General features: G+C 32.7%; 2 protein-coding genes across 2 annotated transcripts in view; one reads left to right on the top strand and one right to left on the bottom strand.

Moving 5' to 3' along the window:
* Positions 1–12,884, top strand: part of LOC130895726 (uncharacterized) — a 44,386-nt gene extending 31,502 nt beyond the window's left edge. The window contains exon 3 of the mRNA XM_057803232.1: positions 10,878–12,884. Coding sequence (XP_057659215.1) covers positions 10,878–11,306 — 429 coding nt within the window. The 3' untranslated portion in view covers positions 11,307–12,884. The remainder of the gene's footprint in view (positions 1–10,877) is intronic.
* On the bottom strand, positions 611–20,324 carry LOC130895724 (uncharacterized). The gene is made up of 7 exons (XM_057803228.1): positions 20,241–20,324; positions 8,625–8,752; positions 5,055–5,187; positions 4,161–4,469; positions 2,737–3,093; positions 1,239–1,342; positions 611–703 (listed from the first exon to the last, which is right to left on the bottom strand). The coding sequence occupies exons 1-6, from the start codon at positions 20,299–20,301 to the stop codon at positions 1,239–1,241; spliced, it is 1,092 nt and encodes a 363-aa protein (XP_057659211.1). The 5' UTR covers positions 20,302–20,324; the 3' UTR covers positions 611–703.
* Positions 20,325–21,800: the final 1,476 nt, after the last annotated feature.

Consider the following 21,800-nt stretch of genomic DNA (forward strand, 5'->3'; position numbering starts at 1 on the left):
TAGGGGATTGACCTCGGAAAATCGACATACCCACTTGTATCTTGACATCCTAAAATCATCCTCAAAATTCTGGTTTGTTGTGTTTGTGCTAGACATTTTACTACTACAGCCAATTTAAAAATACACAAGTAGTATTGCATAAGAGTGAAAAAAGACCACAGCCCACAATAAATAACGATTAATGATATGTATCAACAAAAACGACGAAAATTGAAATGAAACCAGTGTATCTCGATTTGACAACCTGTTTGACCTATATAAATTGTTTAACGATATGAATACCCAACTGCAGGAAGGCGATGAACTAAATTTGGTTAAAACAAAAAATGTTGTTGCCGCTTTTGCAGCCAAATTATTTTTACACAAAAAGAATATCGGTAGACGTGAGTTTCACAATTTTTCTGTAGTGACAACGACTTGTTTGCCTGCTGCCTACATTTGGAAAACCTCCACAATTACTTCTTCTACCAAAACTAGAACGTTTTGAACTTGGAAATATGAGCCTAGAAGTTGGATCAGTTTTCAAATCACAACACAGTAATATAACATCAATTTATAGAATTGACAACGAATGAGTTCAAAAATGGTTATCAACAATTTTGTGTACAAAAACTTATAGCGCAATTGTATCCAGGATTCTTGATACCATACCCATAGTCATATTTGTATGAATATGGCTTTAATGCTGTGGCAACGCCGATTACTAAAAAAGAAATATCGTTTGCATGTTACCGAAAGTTGCAACTGCGGCTGTTGTTGACTTAATTGGAATCCGATATCAATAAATTTATTAAACAGCATCATATTGATACTTTGCATTATTTTTTATATAAAAGTCGATGAGTAATGTGATTGATGGCTGCAAGTTTCAGCTCGTTTGTGTTATTTTAAATAAAACATATTCTGTCTGGCTATACCTGTTGGCAGGTATAGCCAGCTAGATCCCAGGTCTCAAGTAAACTTTTGGGGGTTATAATAAAAAGTCTCGTTTAGAATAAATGTTTAATGTCTGCTTAAATAGCTCACATTAATTTATTTCATTGGAATCTCAGTATGGTGGTTTTTAAATAGTTAAAAAATGGGGGACGCTACAACTTAAAAAAAGCGGGCAGTAGACAAAATAAGTTTGGGAGACTCTGATCTATAGTATGATAAGTATAATTTGTTATAATGAAAGTTCACGATATAATGTATTACTGATTTTATTATTACAATATTATATGCCATAAAATACTTACTCAAGTTCTTTTAAACGCAGGAGAAATTTCTTCCAGTATATTTTTCACACTTAATGGGACGTCATATAATACTGTGCATTGTGTCAAACATTCACTTTTAGGTCCTGAAATGGGAAGAATATTCTATCAAGTAATGAAAGATACGTTTTTACTTTCCTCTTCAAGGTACTTTTATTTTAGGAAATTTTAGGAAACTGGAAATTAATTAAGGTTTGTTTAATGAAAAATTCGCCATCCGTATTTAAAATACACATTTTCTAAGAATCTGGAACCTGATACATCCCTTAAATGTTTTTATATCTGAATCTCATATAGGGCGCTAGTTACACGGTTTCTCAACCAATTAGAATTGAACATGACGTTTTTTCAGGTTGCCCTTCTCGCAGTGGCGCACCATTATCAATTAGTTATTTATTACTACCTCATCATCATAATAAATTTTTGTATTTCAACTTTAACCCCATTAAGGTATCATTTTCAATTATTTATTATTCATCTCATAATCAGTTCGACTGTATTAAACCATAAATATCTTTATCTACTTTCCTAATTATTTTGTTTGTGTACTAATACTGCGTTATTAATAGTTTGATATTTCTCGAGTACGCCAGTCAGATTAATGAAACCAAATGTAATAACCGATGCTGCTGTAAGTAATAATGAGGTTCTTAGTTAACTACCATTTGTCTTTGGAGATCATCTTAAAGAAACCAAATTTCATCTTCAACAAAAGCAAACTGACATTTGTCTTAAGAAACTGGCTCTAACAACAACAAACCGACAATTTTCTTTAGAGACTGTTTTATTCAAAAACAAATCGTCATTATTCTTCAGATATTCTTGAAGATACTGAACTTTGTTTTCATTAAAAAGAAATCATTTTTTGTCTGTTTTTAGCCAAAACAATCCGCCAATTGTCTTTTGAGACTATCTTTTACAACAACAAACCGTCATATGTCATAAAAGAACTGTCAAAAACTGTTTCATTTCATTCATGTCTTTCATTATTACCTATATAAGTAATATGTAGTCTTATCGTATCGTTTTCAATGTTGGTTATTCTGTTTTACAATCTTGCATTAACATCTTTTATAACTAATGTAAAGTTAATTCTACATTCTTCAATGGATATCTTCGTAGAATACAGGGGTTGCTACTTAAGTTCTGAGATAGCAACACTGATGTGGATATGTGAAATCCTGACATTGCCATTTCGTGAAGGTCGTCCAAAATCAACTGTTGAGCCAGAAAACATCGTTGCTGTGCGTAAACTGATATTGCAAGATCGTCATTTGACATAAGGTGAGATGGAGGCATACTCAAGACGAGCCACATTCAACAAAAGTTCGCGTAGGAAGGAAGCATTTCGAAGCAAATGGTCGCCTGCTTTTTGGAATAATTGGACATGTCAGATGTGTTCGAAAAAAATAAGTAAAATCAATCGTTTGATGCGTTCAAATCAAACTATTTGTTTGTTCAACTGCTTTTGTGGACTTACCTCTGGCATATACAGGTAGCATCGTGAGATTCTGTACCATCTTCACACCCTCTTTAATCTCAATAATATTATGTTCATTCCTTTTAATTTCGGGACAGGCAGAAGTAACCACGATTAAAGTATTTTCCGGATCAGTTACTTCAATAACATGCTTCAAACTTTGAGTCAAAGGGCTATGAATATCACTTATTTCGTGTAAATGTCCCCCGAATACGACCATAAGGAACCCATTGCAAGGTGTTTCTTGAAGATTATCCAACGTCGATCTCACAGTTTCGAATAATGAAGACAAATCTGGATAATTTTCGTTCAAATTGGTTAATACGTCGTTTTCTTCTTCGGACAACATCTTTTTTTCTAAAAATGCAGGAAATAAGTAGGGCCTGTATTAAAACATATTAAGCGCGGGATATTAAAACACATTAAACGCGGGATTAATCGTACTACGATTTATCTCGACTGTAGCTTACAGGCGGAAGTTGTAGTACTAAGATTTATCTCGACTGTAGCTTAATGGCGGGAGTCGTAGTACTACAATTTATCTCGATTGTAGCTTACAGGAGGAAGTTGTAGTACTACGATTTATCATGACAGTAGCTTAAAGGCGGGACTCGTAGTACTACGATTTATCTCGACTGTAGCTTAAGGGCGTAAGTTGTGGTACTTCGATTTTCCTGGACTGCAGCTTACAGGCGGAAGATGTAGTACTACAATTTATCTCGATTGTAGCTTAAAGACGGTAGTTGTAGTACTACGATTTATTTTGACTGTAGCTTACAGGCGGGAGTCGTAGTACTACTATTTGTCTCGCCTGTAGCTTAAAGGCGGAAATTGTAGTGCTACGATTTATCTTGACTGTAGCTTACGGATGGTGGAAGTTGTAGTACTACAATTTATCGATGATTTTGTCTTGAACTACCAGCTTACATTGTACGGGTTCTTTAGCAAAGGTTATGATTTTCGTTTTTTATTTAGTGATGATACTTTATCTATAATTCTGTCCATTAAGAGATTGAACAGAAATGGGCCGAGGCTGTCGCCCTACCTGATACCTCCTAGTGTTGGTATCTCTTTCGTATAATTGTCTCCTGCCTTTACTTTGGTCGTGTTGTTCGTATCGAGACTGCGGATTGTTCTAATGATGGTGTCTGGGGTTTCTTTCGATATCAGTATATTTATGATGTCGGAGAGGCGGACTCTATCAAATGCTTTGGTCAAATCGATAAGACAGACATGCGCTGGTGTATTAAATTCGATCGATTTTTCTTTTAGTTAATTAATAATGAATATGACGTCGGTCGTGGATTTATTTCGTCTGAAACCTTGTTGTTCTTCCCTGTTCGTTATTTGTGTTTAAAAGTATGTCATCCATAAAATTTAAAATAGTAATAGAAGTAAACTGTTCAAATTGTTTAAATACATACCATTGTCAAACAGATTTCCAAAGAATGAAAATCTCACATGCGACATAATATCTAAGACATCCCAGTCAGATTTCTTCGCTTTCCTATTTTCAGGATTTTGAAATTCCTCGCCTCCGCTGATGTTTCTCTTTACTCGTATTTTAAACACTTCAGTATGCTCGGGACTTAATATGAGGTTTCCATTGTTTTCATTTATCTTTTTACGTTTTGCTTTATACGAAGTCGGTGTCTGGTCATATTGAAAAGAGTTCTCGTATTGGTTATTATTTGAAGATGCCGCGACGAAATGATGACATTCTGTCTTAACAACTAAAAATATTCGAGTTATTTAAGCAGAAAAATGGAAAAAAGTGAGTTTGTGATTATGTAAAATAAATTTCACCATAATGCGGAGTGTGTCACAAGCTATTTCTACTCTACGAAAAATAATTTAGTAATAGATTTAGTCAATAACAAAGGACTGGATTTCCGGAAGAGTTGAAACAACCGCCTACATATCATATGCAGGTGTGCTTTGTGTAGTGATACCGATCATATGTGGAGATTCTTTCCGATGTTTCAGAATTTCACTCGTAATTGCCGGAGACAATCCAAATACTTTCCATTACAATAGTTCCAAAAGGAAAAAAAGAGACAGAAAGTAACGATCCTGATTTATTGATATCATTTTGGCTTTTGGTCTTTTTGCATTTTTTGGACTGTAGCGTTTTGGGAGTATAATGAATTGTAAGCTACTTAATGATCACACCCCGTTGCTAGAACTTGGGAGGAGAAAAGAAGAATGAAAGATCTAGAATAAGATATAGGTGCGAAAGAAAGAATGTGATTGTGCGTACTGAAATGATAGAAAGGACGTGTTGGAAGACGTAGAACGCTTTTTCATCGATCACTCACCAGCAGTTTTCATCCCTAGAGCATTTTCACTGAAACGAACCAAAGATTCAAGACTTCGTTCAAGAAGTTCCTTGCAGGTTTGAGGATTTCTTCGAAATAAATTTCTATTTGAATACTTCGTTTCATATCCACGCTGAAATTACGTTACGACATATTTTTTACTGTCGTATAATAAAAATAAAGTATGGAAAAGTTTATTTATTCTAATGATATTTTGAAACAGAGTATATTAATCTCAAGACAACGTTCGATAAATAGGTTGTTTTGAGAAAAATGTATAATTGTCATTGAAGCGTTATTGCTCCGAATTTTTTTACTGTGGTTCATCTTACCCTTAACTTCAAATGTGAAAATGATCTGAGCTCCGCCGATTATTTTTGAGGGTGTAAACAACCCCTAAATAGAAAAATTGATATTGAGCCATTTTATCGCTAGAAAATGTGTTTAATATTAAGGGGTAAAATTGTAAAGTGTTTTCTAACACAATTAGTTCATAACAAAATCATTTTCAACCCCTTGAAAACCTTATAATCCCTGCAAACAACCCCTAAATTGAAAAAATCATAAAAAATTACTTTGGTATGATAAAAAGATTTAATTATAGAGTAAATAATATTTTATGTTCACTATCTTGATTATCGAATTTTTAACGCCCTTTTGACCCTTCAAAACAACCCTTCTCAAGCTATTCAAAACTTAAAACTACCCCTAAATTAAAACAGTAAATATATATGGTTACACATTTAAAAATAATTTAATTATAGTGTAAGAAATCACCATTTATTGAATAAAATTTTAAAAGTTGTCTAAAACTGTACTAGATTGAATTAGTAATACAATTTAAAGAATTTTGCAACAAGAGCATGACAAGGCATAAAAAACTATAGAAAACCCATAGTCTTAATTTATTTTTTGGACCATAACTCCTTCAATTTTGATGCTATAAAAACTTTTAAAAAACAATTCCAAAGGTAATTAAAAGAGCTACAACTTTTTTCAGTACAATATATAGTGAAAAACCTTTTATTTTAAAACGGTGAAGGGTCAAAGGGCTCGAGAGAGACTGTTATTGAGCTGCCGGGCGCACTTTAAACAATCATATCTCTGTCAATTTTTGTGTGACAGAAATTTTTTCTCAGAAAAAACTTACATTTTTCATCATTATACTTTTATACGTGTCTTTCATAATTTTTGAGATTATAAAAAGAAGGTGGTTTTCTTAAAAATTCGAAAATGTTTTTTTTTAAAATCATGATTTTTTTGAAAAAATGCAGCCCAACTGCTAGAGTCCATCAAACTCTTTATATTAAAGTTAATTTTAGACGGAATACGATTAATTTTAGTTTTAGTGGAAATGTCACTTATGAAACCCATCGATCTAAAAAAAAAACCATTAGATGTTCCTCTTATTTGCATTACAGTGCATTGATTTTACGTGCAAATATGCATACTTTTCACAGTGCTCATTTTAAAGCTTATTTCAAACACTACAAAATCCTATTTCATTAGAATACATAAAATGTATCTGCTCCCTCTAGATGGCATTGAACACATCGTTTAAATTTCAGACAAAATAAAAAACGGCTTTTTCATTTTTTTATCATAAAATTTTCGTTCAAATGCATATTTTTGGAAATATTGCAAAAAACTGAAAAAATTCCGAATTTTCAATTATCAATAACATGAAAAGTATTGGGTTTTTTGAAAAACTTTATGGAACATTTTTTTTCTCAAAATTAGGCCTTCTATCGATATCACAGGTTATTTTGAAAAAAAAAATTCACATCACCGAGAAGGGGTGGCAACCACCCCCAGGGTGGGTGCGTCGCTCAGATCATTTTCGGAGCAATAATACTTCAATGACTGCACTATAAACAGTATTTTGCGAAAATGGCTTGTATTCAACAACTTGTAAAAAAGTAACCAAACTTGTCAGCTATGAAAAAATCTAACATTCATAAATGTAGTTTTTTTCCTATCACATAGTGAGTTCAAAGGTATAATTGGTCTCATTTTAAAGGTAATAGTCTAATTGACGACCTCAAACAAGGGTTTGCTGAGGTCGTAGCAGACTCACAGGCACATTTGTTTTAGGTTCACCCAGGCAACCAGCAAAAAATACCGTTCGTGTTGTTTTCCAAGAAAATTTTACAAGTCTGAATTTTTTTGTAGGTGCAGATGAAACGTAGAGACGTTAACGAGTAAAATGCACTTTCTTTTAGTACCGAAATGTTCAGTTTTTGAGGAGATACAGCAGTTTCTTCTTCAGCCGGGGACGTAAATTCCCTCAGAACCTACGTGGCGCGAAAACTTTTTGCGACCCCGAAGTTTGAGCGCATTTTATAAAGAAATGACAGCTCTTAGGGAAAAACTACAAAGAATTACAAACAAATTACAAATTTCTTAAACTACATTTTTGACCCCCTTACTTTTTCCTAAATTTGGCATAAATTTCGAGTTATTTGCGAAATTCGGAATTTTGAAAATTTAAACAAAAATATATCGCTTAGCGGCCAAAATTTTGATGATAACTTTCACTTTATCGATTAAGCACCTTGAGTACTACCTAAATCCAGAAAATCAGGGACATAACTAATTTTCGTAGGTCACGAGCTGTGATCACTAGACTATTTGGTCTACAAACTGTAGTAGACAACTGGATATGACCCGTGCAGCATTATGAGGAGACTGAATTCTTTCGTATTTGACCTGGAATAGACAGAAGACGATTTACAACTGTTTGTGATGACCGCTTTATTTTGTCAACAACATTAAGAAATCGTCACCTTAATGCCGTTCAATTGCAACGACAGCTCCGTGAGGTGCGAGGAGGGACCTATTAGTTAATGGACAGTAAGACGTAGACTGCAGGAAAATAACCTGACCCTTAAAACACCTACGATTAGTCCAAAACTTACTCCAGCTACTCGGCAAGCACGCACGCGCTCTGCACAGGTTCATCTGAATTGGACTTTAAAACAATGGGGATCTGTTCTGTTTTCAGATGAGACCAGAATATGCCTTTATGGTAGCGACCGAAGAAGAATATCCAGAGAGTGATTTACCTTGATATATAACAATGCAGGCCGCGGCGCACTACCAGAATTGTGCAAGGTTACATTGCAGGAGTCGATTTTCGGGTTATGGAGTGGCCAGCATACAGTCCTGACTTGAATCAGATACAACATTTATGGAATGAGCTAAGAAGGAGAATTCGAGGTAGACTTCTTACCCCAAACTCGATCTCAGAGATTATTGTTGCAGTAGAAGAGGACATTCCCTAAGAAACAATAGCTAATTTGATAAATCTAAGCCTAATCGTATGAGAGATGATTAGGACAAGAGATCCTAATCATTATTAAGAAATTAAGTATTGAGTTTTAATTTGTCAATAACCCTTTTTATATTAATGTTCACTATGTTAAACATAGGAAGTTTTCATAGATTTATACTAACATTAAAGCATATTAAATTGTCTTTCAAACAGCCGATTTCTATGCACTTAAGTATAGATAATCACAAACTTTTTGAAAGTTTCTTTCAGTGCTGTTAAAACTATAATTCAAATACCTTAACTCTGGCCATTTCGTGCATTTCTAAAAAACGTATACCGTCATTGCAAGAAGGTATTTTATCAGTTTCCGTAAAAAATATTATAACATTCAACATTTCCAGAGATGTTTGTACTGAAGCATAACCTGAAATATGAATAATATAATTTCGTAATTCACTAATGAATTTTTTCAGTTCTTACTAGTTGCAACAAGATTACACATGTAATAAATAAAATATAAACGAAATTGTAGATACATTTTTTTGTCAAAATATTGAAAACTGTCTGTACTGTTACTGTCATTGGAGGTTTGAAAATGACAGATGTCTGTACACTTTTGGAAAAATATCGACGCGTTTCGGTATTTTCCTAAATTCCGCTACAATCTTTTTTCGCCAGAGTCTCCGTTTTTCTACATCTTTCTGTGTTATTATATTCTCGTTCAGTATACAGAGTGTTCCATGAGGTTCTGGCCAGTATACAGGGTGTCCCAAGACGAGTTAAAACTATCTGTATATGGCAAAATACTCATAGTAAAATCATGAAAATGTTTGAATTTTAATATACGATCTTTTTAACTAAAATATTTTCCAAGATGGAGTATAGCCGGAAGTCGATTGTTACTTTGTTATTTTTAATTGAACACCCTGTATATTTATACATTTTTGAAATCTACATAAAATTTTAGGGTAATTATACACTTTCACGGTCACCTGGTTTTTTGGCTCTAGAAAATCGAAAAATGGATGGATTTTAATGATCTTGGTCTCAAAATGTTCCATTTTACGGCGGATTTATAAAAAAAATTAGTAGAAATAGTCAAATATTTTTTTTAATAGAACTAGCCAAATTTTTTCTATTTTAATGCATTCAGGGGTAAAGAATAAGGCAAATTCATATATACTTTCCTATACCTAAACCTTACCGTTATCCAGATATTACATATTTTCTGTAAATTTTTAGAGATGCAGGTGTGGTCTAAATTTTATTTTGACCCGTTGATACAAGCACCAAGAAATAAAAAAGTATTTTTCTTTATCTTGTCAAGGTCTGTAAAAAAATCAAATTAAATTGTATTTACTAATCCTATTCCAACTTTTAGTCGTTTCCGAGATATTTGAGGTTTTAAATTATTATTGTATTTTTTAACAAGTATTTAATTTTTTCTGCATATTTTTAGTAGGCTTTGTGATAAATGACTCTTATTTAACTGTCATTAGTCAATTGTTGATACTTTCGAAAATCGTTAAAATGAGTCGTTCTCAATTTAATAACATAGATTCAAATACGTCTGACCCTGCTAAAAGCAATCGAATAAAAACCATTTTCATATCTTTAAGGGTATTCTCGTAAAAAAATAATTTATAAGGGTCTGCAACAAAAAAATTGATAACTCAAAAAGTATGTATTTTTAGAAAAAAGTTTTCAGGCAAAAGTATACTATAATTCTACATAGATTTCAAAAAAGTATTAATATACAGGGTATTCTATTCAAAATAAAAAAGTTACAGTCGACTTTCGGCAGAAGTCGACAGTAACTAAAGTAGACCATCTTTTAAAATATTTTAGTTAAAAAGATCGTATCCGAAAATTCAAACATAGAAATTTTCATGATTTTACTATGAGTATTTTGCCATATACAGATAGTTTTAACTCATCGTGGAACACCCTGTATATTATTTGTGTTATAAATTACTGGAAGTATTAGCTGCTAATCAGTCACATTCTTTAATATCGTTAGTAACTTTACTAATTTTTTTGTTCAATTCAAATGTTTCTAGTTAACAGCTGGGCGTTGATTCAAATTTTTTTATGTCTCAATGGTTTTGGCAAAATAATATTAAGCCGTATATGTTTCTAATAAGTATATTCATTGAAAATTGAATAGAACTTACTGCGCATTTTTTTTAAATATGATTCTTTGATGGGCTATAACTTCGAAATTGGTGGTTCGACCAAAGAGATATTTTTGTAGAAAACTTAATTTCATACTAAAGCTAACAAGGTTTTTTTGGAAAAAATTAATAACGAAAACTCTACTTAAAACAAAAAAATCTTGCACATTTTATCCAAATGAGAATTTTTCAATGAGCTATTCTGCTATTGGGCTTAAGCCGTTCAGGGTAGCGACATAATTTTCTATTTGCTATAAACTACTGGATTTTCTGGTATAACAGTAAATAATTCTCCCTTGAAATCACACACACACACTACTAAATGTAAGATAAATTAACTACATACACACATCTAATTTATAAATGTCTTTTCAGCCTTCTCCAGCTCCAACCAGGTGCGCTTCCCCATTAGACTCTCCATATTTTAAGGGGATCCAGCCTTATTCCCCGGATCATTTTAGTGGAATCCAATCTTACTCCCCTGATCATTTTAGGAGCGGACCTCAATCCTATTCTACCACTCCTGATTATTCCTTCGGACCACCAAATCGCGATTTCGAATATGTTGGTGTACCCCTCGAGCCCCCGCCATTACCGCACAATTATGATCCCGAAGAGGATGAAGAATCTGGACCAACAACTGCCGAAATCATCGCTAATCAATCACAGGATTACATTGACGAAAAATTGGCGGAATATCAAGCTACCATATACTTATTACAAGGTAAGAATATAACATTAAATTTAAATATTATACAGATATTACTTTGTGGAATTATTTATGTTTTCCGTTATTCTCAATAGAAAATAGATATTTATGTGTGAAAAAGCCGAATCGAAAAATGACTTCACACACGAATTGCATATAATATTTTTTCTACTAGCGAAAATTTCATCAAAATACAGAATTTAAATGATAATTTTCCTCATAAAATATTTCATATATTTATTAATATTTTTGACAGTTTAATCAAGATTAGAACAAAATAACATGTATAAATGTCACCTGAAAATAATTATCACTACATAAGGAGAAAAATAAAAAATGGCATCAGCGCGACTTAAACCTGGGACCTTCCTCATGTAAATCTCGTACTCTAGCCACTTGACTACGGAGACCTAAGTAATACATTTTTTTAAACACTACTGCTTAAAGTATATTTCTTTACGCACTAGTGCGTAAAGTTTCACGTACTCGAAAGTGTGTCTAAAGTACGTACTTTACGCGCGGTAGTAGAAAAATGATATTTTACGAGTATGTACTAATTTTTAAATGAAATATGTATTAATTTCCGTTTGTTGACACTTTCGCTTTCTGCGATGATTATGATGTACGATAAAGGTTATTTTCGAAAAATAAAGTAAAACCACGACGTAAATTTTGTGTAATTATATCAACAACTATTACATTACCTATGGATTACTAAAAGGCTCATTGGAAACTATGATCTGAGTTCAAGCAGATCATCTATCAGCTGATTGTGGATCCTAGCCCAGAACCAATCTTTCCATGATATTCATCCAGTTATATAATAGATTCTAGATGTTTAATAATTGATATTGAGCAGTTATTGACGATTTAAATTCATACGGATTTTGCGCGAAAGTTTTAATTGTAGACAGCCATTTAAGGGGAATGAATAATTTTTAAATTTCAACAAACAGTAGACAAATGAAACGGCCTGTTTGAACAACCTGATGGAATTTTCACTTTTGTATACTATAGTAGAAATGATCATATCCTATCACTAGAACTTGATTGATTAGATCAGTTTCCGAACAACAATGAACGTGATGACCCGACATAGGGATATAGGGCAAATGGTGAGTACAAAATCACAATGCACAGTAAAGGAATAAGCCGAGCAGCATGTTATAATATTTCTACTTTTTCTCAATTATCGAATCATTTTCAAAGTATGGTAATATTTTTCAAACGTTATACTTACTCTTGACGTGCAATATTTTTTATATATCGCATACTGAGAGCGAGAGGGTCACAACTCAAAAAACTTGATTTGCGGGCAAGTTCAGTATATTATAAACAGCAAGAATCTGACGATTTTGTAATTGATATCCTCTGAATTTTTTTTGCGTGCAACAATAATCCTGCCATTTATTTGAGTTTAGAATATTATTTAAAAAAATTGTATAAAAAATATTTTGACTTGTGACGATGCAACTCCATTTTTTGTTTGAGTTATTACTATTTGATAAATACAAATTCATTGAAAAATTTCTTTAAATCAGTATTGATTCTCCAAATTTTATACTTCTTAAATATAGTTGAATGTAAAAGGTAGATGAATAAAATGTGGTCAAGTAACTTAGTGCTTATTACAAATTATTCTTAGTTATACATCGTGTAATATTATTAAAAAATACATTAACATAATCTATATCACATTTTAGGAACATCTAATTGATCAAACTATTTTATAAAAATATATATACAATATGATACAAATAAATAAAATAATAGTATTATAAAAAAATTAGCAAAATAATTTTTTTAGTCTTAATTTCCTCTTTTATTGGTAACTTTTCATAAAAGTCAAAATAGGTGTGCGGAATGTAATTCTTCTCAAATAAGGACATGAGATATTTTTTTTGTTGAAAGAGATTGCCGGTGGTGACTTGTATGCTGGCACTGGTGTCCATTATTTCAAGTATATTGATTTATTTAGCTGGTCCTGTTTGGTGGAGGACAAAAAAAAATTTTATAGAATCGTCAATAGTAGCTAAATTTTTGTATTAAAATGCACCAAAAAAGGATTATTTCTGAGGAGTCTGGCTCTGGCAACCGTAACGTTAACAGTAAAAGTGTCAGTTCCTATAAAAATAACTTTTTTTCGATAGTTATCACAGTTATAAAAATATATAAAACTATAGATAGAAACTTTTAGAAGTATTCTAAACCCAGCGACATATTTCTGTAAGTAGAATTTCATACATTCATATCAAAACAGTGAATTTGTTACACACAGTGCTATCAGTTTTGCACCGTTTTGGAAGAAGAATTCGCAAAAAAAACAGCTCTTATCAACTTGATATGAAGTGGCCTGTGCCAAAACAGGTCTGTACTCTCGAATCAAAGCGGAAATATTTCTAAAATTAATTATGTCAAATACAAATGTTTTGGACTTCTGACTACAGAAGCTCTCAGAATACAAACCCTACGAAAAAATACTCATCTGCACTTAGCCAACGACATTTTCCTACAAAACATTAAGCAACTGTTTTTCCAGCTGTTGATAACCTGAAAATTCAGGATATCACGTGAAGCACTAATCGGTCCAAAAAATATACTATTCACATCGAGGCTGTCAAACAATATAATATGCATGTACCTCGCAAATGAAGATACTGTAGAACGCTTCATGACCTTTTATAAAGGGCTGGTCATTATCAAAGCTTATAACACCTCCCTAAAGATTAATACTCTCAAATGTATGCCCCACCATACCACACTCAGCTCTAATCGATGAACTTAACAAAATATGTCTCAATACACTCTCACCAATGTCTTTCCTCAAAATTAGCTCCACAATTCTGGAATATAACCACATGTACAGCTTCAGAAGACAAATCTTTATTTCTCCATACACAATCCAAGTACCCGATTATCTAATGATCACACACGAGAACACCAGCTACAGAATTTATCTATCCCAAGACCGTCTACTATGTTTTACATGCAAAAAACCAGGTCATACTGCAGCAAACTGTAAGAACTTATGAAGAACCCCAAATAATTGGACTACCACAAAACCCCACCCAACCTTTCCGGCAGCCCCAAAATACTGAAGCCAATACTCCCCAAGCACACACCGAGATCCCATCATAAACCCCTATAACACCTCACTCCCAGAATGTATCCCCCATAAACATAAAAGAAATTCCGCAAAACAGCACAAAGACGGACGCACAACCACAGATAACTCCAAAATAGTCTGAATACTAGCTACCACTTACAAAAACCGCTCCATCACATGCAATTACGATGATACTGTTATTACCCATAAGAAAAAGGAAAAGGATCAGATACTGATACAGTTCAATGAAAACGAACCCATTAATTTTCCCAATAATCACCCAAGAATATGATAAAGCTCTTTCAAGCCTGAAGGAAACGTCACCAGGACCAGTTGTCTTCTTGAAACATCTCCCCTTAATTGCTTACGAATACATCCTTAACCTGTTCAATACTATTTGGCTGCAGCATAACTTTCCTGAAAAGTGGCATGAATCTATAATAATTCCTATTATATTATAAAAAATTATAAACAATAGATTGCTCTGGACTCTAGAAAAACGAAACCTTATTATACCGGAACAAAGCGGATTTAGACAACATAGATCAGCCCTGGATAATATAATTGACTTGGAAAGTGAAATCAACGACGTATTTGCCCTAAAAAACAGCTGTTTACATATTTTCTTTATCATTAACCGAGCTTTTGACATTGCAAGGCATGATTACATCATAAAAAAAATATACGAATTCAACATACATGGTCACTGCCTGGTTTTTATCAAAAACTTCCTGAGACATCGAAAATTTAAAGTAAAAACCAACGGCATCACCTCCGAAAAAACATATTTCAATAATGGTATACATCAAAGATCAATCATAAGTCCCACACTCTTTATCATCGCCATCAACGACATCCTGAAAAAGTTACCAGTAAAAGCTCGACTATACGCAGATGACTTGTTTTTTTACTGTAAAGGAAAAAATATTAAAAACCTCTTCTCACAAAGTCAGGCGTTTATCCATAACTTAGAACTGTGGTCACAAAAAACTGGTTTTACTTTTTCATCTACAAAGACTCTCTACATTCTTTTCTCAAGACAGAAGAACATACCAAACGTACTGGTATTGAAACCTTATAATGAAGACATAAAAATGGAAACATCAATAAATTTTCACGGTATACTATTCGACCACACACTAAGCTGGAACTATCATATTAGAAATCTTCTCCTTGCTTGCAACAAACGATTAAACTTACTGAAAACGCTAACGAACAATGGATGGGGTGCAGATCGACAAATATTACTAATATTGTACCGAACACTTATTTGATCAAAAATAGATTATGGATCAATTGTATATTCAACAGCAAACACATCGTTTCTGAAAAAACTCGACAGCTTTCACAACTCAGCCTTACGTTTGATAACAGGCGCATTCAAAACAACACCAGTGGAAAGTCTGTACTACCAATCAGGGGAACCATCCTTGGGAGACAGAAGAATATATTTGAGCCTTACATATGCAGCCAAATTAAAAACCAATACTTCCAATCCGACCCTCCAAAACTGCTTCTCCTAGAAATACCCAATTTTTTTTTCAATTAAACCCAGAACCCCCAAACCTTTCTATGCTAGATTTCGAGCATATCTAAGCGAATTAAATTTCTTTATTCCTGAATGCCTTCCTATCGAATCTTCTCAGACTCCACCATGGACAATAGAAAGCACCAAATTCATTACCCAGCTCACCTCTATCGACAAACACCACACCCACAATACACTAATCGAAGGACACTCAAATAACATACTCAATGAGTACAAAAACTTTGTACCTACACATTTACACAGACGCATCAATATCTCAAGACGGTACGGGTATCGCAATCATTACACCAAACTCCAAATATATACTAAAAGCTCCTCCAGCCCCATCTACTTTCACTTCTGAATTATATGCAATATATCGAGCTACACACATTGTCGCTTCATCAAACGAACCTAATCATCTCATACTCACAGGCTCCCTTAGCTCAATCCAAAGTATTCAAAAAATTCACACCACAAACCTTTAGCAATCAAAATCAAGCATCAACTGCAATATATACAAGACAACAACAAAAAAATAGTATTCTGTTGGATCTCCTCACACACTGGAATAAAAGGAAACGAAGAGGCAGACCTGGCCGCTAAGGAAGCTGTAAATAGTGATAGTGACCTAAATACAATATTACTTACCTTAAAAATAATCTTAAACAGATCTCTATCATAAATTTAATTTAACAAATATTCATAGATAAAATACGGTTGATGCGATATTTGTAATAAAAAAAGGATTATTTCTTTCTATTTTCATAATCGATACATCTCCAATACTAAATCGTTGCCCTTCCGTGTCTTTGATGAAGTTAAGCAGGTGCTTCGAATTCAAAACTTTAAAATAAAAAAAAAATCATTGAAAAATAGTTCATTGGCTACGGATTTTTTTGAAGTTCTAATTAGCTGTATGTATTGTTATATTCTAAAATAAAATTGGTCCAGATTTTCGTATTTACAATACCTTTTCAATTGTTGAATGAATTTCGTCCCTTTATTTTGTGTGTGACCTTTAATAAAATATTTGTGTGTAATCCGAGAATTTTTTTTAAATCTCAGTGAATTGATTCTTCCGTCGAGGGCAACAATTTTTATTAAAAGTTTCCATTGTTTTTAATGGTCTTAAATATCTCAAATAAAAACCAATTTTCATTTTATAAGTCATTTCAAGAGCAAATGGCTGAATTATCCAAACTGAGACAGAAGAATAGCAAAGTTACATCAAAGAAACACGATAAAAATTGTCACAACCCAAAAAATGTCATTGCTTCATTTGAATAATATATAAATCTCATTCACAATGCAAAAAGGAACAAAGCCGTAGAATCCAATTTCAAAAGCTTAAGACACATGTCGAAATATGACAAATAGTGCCAAAAAATTGTTAATAAGGGGACATCAGCTTAAATGAAAAATAGAACAGCAACGTCACAATTAAAAAAATGACATTGCATCATGTCTGAAAATCGAAAAGAAAAGTCACATCTCAAAAAATATACAATACAACAATAAATTTCTTACTGAGACACTTGCGTTCTCACGCGGCGTATACGAACACTAGAAAAGTGAAGTTGCTACAGAAATATTCAGCTATAAGAGAAGAATCTACTCATGACAATAACTCAAAAATCGATTTTTTTTAGTTGTGACCCTCTCGTTCTCAGTGTGCGATATGCAATGCTGTCACTACCAACGTTATTGAAGGTTAGGAAGTGTCCTCTACACCTCTACTTCCCGCTCTCATTCTCTTTGGTCGATAAATGACTTTCAACAGCTCCAGAAGACATCGCACATTCGGACAGAATAACTTTCTGTCACATAGATTTCTATCCTCACAGCCTTTTTAAGTGGAGTACATTTGCACCGTTGTTGGTAATTCACGTAGCGGTTCTTCTTATTTTTTGGGAAAAATTAACTATTGTATTGTGCCCAATTGGTTTATTTCTTACTATTCCTCCTCTAAGCTGAACACAAAATCTATCGATTTCTATGTTTTTTTCTCAAATTCACGTAGTCTCGAATGATCTTCACCCATACTGGATGAGTAATGAAAAATGATCTACTTGTATGTGTTTTGGAATCTGGAATTTCAGCCGAAATTTTTTCTTCAAAATTTTCACTAATTCGTCTCTCCGACAAGCCTCAGATACGCCTTAATGCGACCTTTAACAATAAGAAAAATATGATACCATAATAATTGTACACTTGTATGAACTCAAAGACAATTTTTTTTAATACTTATTCAAAGATCATAAATATATTACCTTTATCGATAGAAATATTCATTTGGAGATGTGTTTAAAAAATCATCGTCTTCGCGTCTTGGTTAACTATATCTAATCTCTCGACAGTAACAAAATTCATCCCACCTCGGTTTAATTTACCATTCCATTATATTTTTTAATCTTATTCCAATCTTTTAGTTCAAAAATAACAAACAAGGATAACAAGATAACAAAACCGGAAGTATTCGTATTTAACTAAGATAGTAAAGTTCTTTGGAAAAAGCACTTGGAGATTATTTCGCCTTTGTAGCCATCAAGATTTCGTGCAAATTAGCAGACAAAAGGTGGTAATGTAGCCTCAGCATACTGCGACGGATATACACTATTATTTTCAGACCAGTAATAACTGCAACACCTAAGTTAAGCGCAGAAACTAGCATGTATTTGCATTATTGGAGTAATGAAGATTTGTGCAACATTAGCAGAAGTCATAGTAGAAGTAACTACTAAATACTGTCATAGAAAGACATGGCCAAAGGAAACTTAGGAAAGAGAGACTTATAATTTCTGAAAAGAATTTGTGGTAGAAATACCTTTCCTACAATTTCCAATAGATGATTGATCAAAAATAGCTAATTTTTTGAAAGACTTTTCAATATTACTGAGTGACGAATTAGAAAGACATACTTAACTCGATCAGACATTATATGATGATTATAAAACCGCTAGAGGAACGGGGATGAATGTATATTGAACAAGATCCGATTGCTTTAAATCATTAAATCATCCAGGTTCAAATTAGATGTGTGAAGAATTCTTTTTGGATGATAACGAAATATTGGACAAAAGATATAGCGATCCATCTCACAAATAATCAAGTCGAAGATGGTCAATGAATGTTTTGAAATACTGAGTAGGCAAATAAAACAATATATTGAGCTCTAGCAAAAGTTTCCGCCATAGCTGTAGCAATTTGAGGACACAGCAGTGTAACCCCCTACCTCTTTTTACTCAGTTTAAGTCAGTCTAGAGTTTTTTAGATAAGTGACTTATTTATTTTCAATCGATTTTTTCATGTGAATTATCGAATATATTAATAATTATAACAAACAGTACGAAACATGATTAAACGGTGCTCGTTGAATAGTTTTAGATTTTGTAGAAGATTCACATTGTGAAAAAATGTACATAAATTGTTTTAGAAGAATAGTTGTGAGCTATTGTATAACATTTTTATCTTGGAAAAAGACTATGTTGTGTCGATCTATTTCAATCTTTGTATGTTTATTTTTGTATCGAGTATTTTTTTGTCAGTGACTTCATATTAGTAAAATCGTCACTATTGAACCAACGTTTACTTTATAAAAATAGTGATGATCTATACGAGCTTTCACTGGCACGATGTCATGCTTATATTATGCAATAATTTAATATAAAGAATTTCGAAAAAAAGTTAATTATGGAAAATGATATTTGATTGGCAAAAATTCGACTAGAAGCGCTTGTTGTTTCATATACCAAAAAGAGCCGTCATACCCCATTTTGATCTTTAGGTTTTTTAATAATTAGTTTAAATAGTGTATTAACTTTGGTGGCTAAAAAAATAATGTATTAGATTTTAAAGAAATCATCATATCTGAGAAAAGCTACCGGTTAGCTCGGGTAAAAATTTTGCGTATGTAAATTTTAGGCAAATTTGAAATTTGTTGACCGTTTTATTTTCCCGGAATTTATGAAAATTGACCCATTTGAGAACTATGAGTCCATACCGGTGTTAAAATTTATTATACAGCTTCTTTGTAGTAGTCAACAAGTTTTGTTTTGTTTTTAAACTCCAATCACACAGTATGATGGCCAAAAATGTAGCATGTGCGTAGTGGGCGATTGCCTCAAACGTTCTGTCACTGGTGATTCTAACAAGTCATTTCTAGCGATGGGCAAATGAAAAGATTATATCGATAAATACGTATCGATATTTTCAAAGAATATCGATGCATGCAGCGTAAAAAATATCGATATGTCAATATTTTTATTTCAGAGCGTTGAGTATTCAAAAATAAAAGAATTATTCGAACGTTAAAAAAAATTAATGTATTCCTTATTTTCGTCAGTTCTATTTATTATTTAAATAAAGTATTATAAATTATATCTATCTATTTACCAATTAATATAGAATACTTAGTTCCATTTCTAGATTTTAGTGATCTTGAATTTGTTGACATTTGAATAAAAGCATTATAATATTTTGTTTTCAAATGCGTCGCTAAATTTGTCGTATTTCCTCATGTTTTGTATGTGTTACCACATAAATTACATGAAACAGGTGGATTGTTCCCATTTTTAGTGAAAAAATTTCATACTACAGACATTATAAATGAAAAAATAACAATTACACAACGAAAAGACACAACAAATCACACCACGTAATGTCCCTTGCAGTCATTTTACTGTACACCACACACACATACACAAGCAACATAACACAATACAGCTATGGTTGTCAGTGTTACACATAGAGGCAGCACTTATATCAAAGCTTGCGCGTTGATGTAAATAATTAATTAATTAAATATGAGGACAGGTAAAATATTACAACAGTAAGTGAAATATAGTAAAATAAAATAAAGTTTTCTTAAAAAAATATTGAATTCCATACTCAAAAATTAATATCGAATATCGATATTTCAAGATAAAAAAATCTCGACGATATTTATCGATTAATTTTTGAAAAATTATCGATAGTTTGATATATCGATATTTTGTTCCCTTTCCTAGTCATTTACCGTTGAGTTGCAGTCACATGAACGTGGCTGTCATTATTGCTCCTTCTGTCAAGTGTGAATTGCGAGTTGTTATTCGTTTCGTGCAGGCAGAAGGAAATACTGCACGGGAAAGTAATCGAAGAATGAGTTGAGTGTATAGAGAATTTATCAGTGACGGGTAATTTGTGAGTGGTATCGAAAATTTGAACGAACTGATGTTCATGATGAATGGGGTCAAGGACGTGTGTTGCCTCAAACGCTTCAGCGATTCGACCAAGCGGTTGGGGAAACTAGAATCAACATAAATGAATTATCAGTAGTAATAACCCAAGGACATTGATAATTGTTCGAAAAAGCAACAAGCTTTCAATGTTCAAGGGTTATTTGGATAGATTCAGCTGTGCGAATTCTTTGAGCTGCATTTCTTTCTGCTCTCTGTTCGACTGATTCATGATCTCTTTCAACACGTGCACATATCGAGTCTTCTTGCTATACGGGCATTAAGGCTAGATTTTTTTGGGTAGCATTTTACTGGAAATATATAGAATTTTTAATGTGAATGGATTTCGCTGTTCTCTGAATAACTGTAAGTTAGAAGTAGAAGAAAATATTCGAAGTAATGTATACCGCGAAGACAAAATGAAGAATGATTTGAAAGAAGCGACGTTAAGTGGTATAGGCAAAATAAGACATGTACAGTGTGTAGTCTAAGAAAATATATCAGATTAATGTGTGGTACTATCTATGAGGTGCAAAGAACAAAAATTTTACAGTTCTCCGTAAAGAAATTCGCTTAAGGCGCCATTTGTTCCAGACTTACGGAAACGGAAACTACGATTAATACCAACAATCAATGTTGATGATCAGTTTATTATTAATTATTAATTATTGAGGCTATTTCCTTCGAAAAATTTAAGCCAACCAAAAAGCTGTAATATTTTATGTTTACCTAGCAACGA

Source organism: Diorhabda carinulata, chromosome 6, assembly GCF_026250575.1.
Source record: "Diorhabda carinulata isolate Delta chromosome 6, icDioCari1.1, whole genome shotgun sequence".
NCBI lineage: Eukaryota > Metazoa > Arthropoda > Insecta > Coleoptera > Chrysomelidae > Diorhabda > Diorhabda carinulata.

Bases quoted from the DNA above. Each gene is read 5' to 3' on its own strand.
- LOC130895724 (XM_057803228.1), bottom strand. From the start codon at position 20,301: ATGTCAACAAATTCAAGATCACTAAAATCTAGAAATGGAACTAAGTAT. The intron at 8,753-20,240 runs GTAAATAGATAG...TTCATATTTCAG, and splicing joins TAAGTATTCTATATTAATTG to GTTATGCTTCAGTACAAACA. The intron at 3,094-4,160 runs GTATGTATTTAA...CTGCATTTTTAG, and splicing joins TGGAAATCTGTTTGACAATG to AAAAAAAGATGTTGTCCGAA.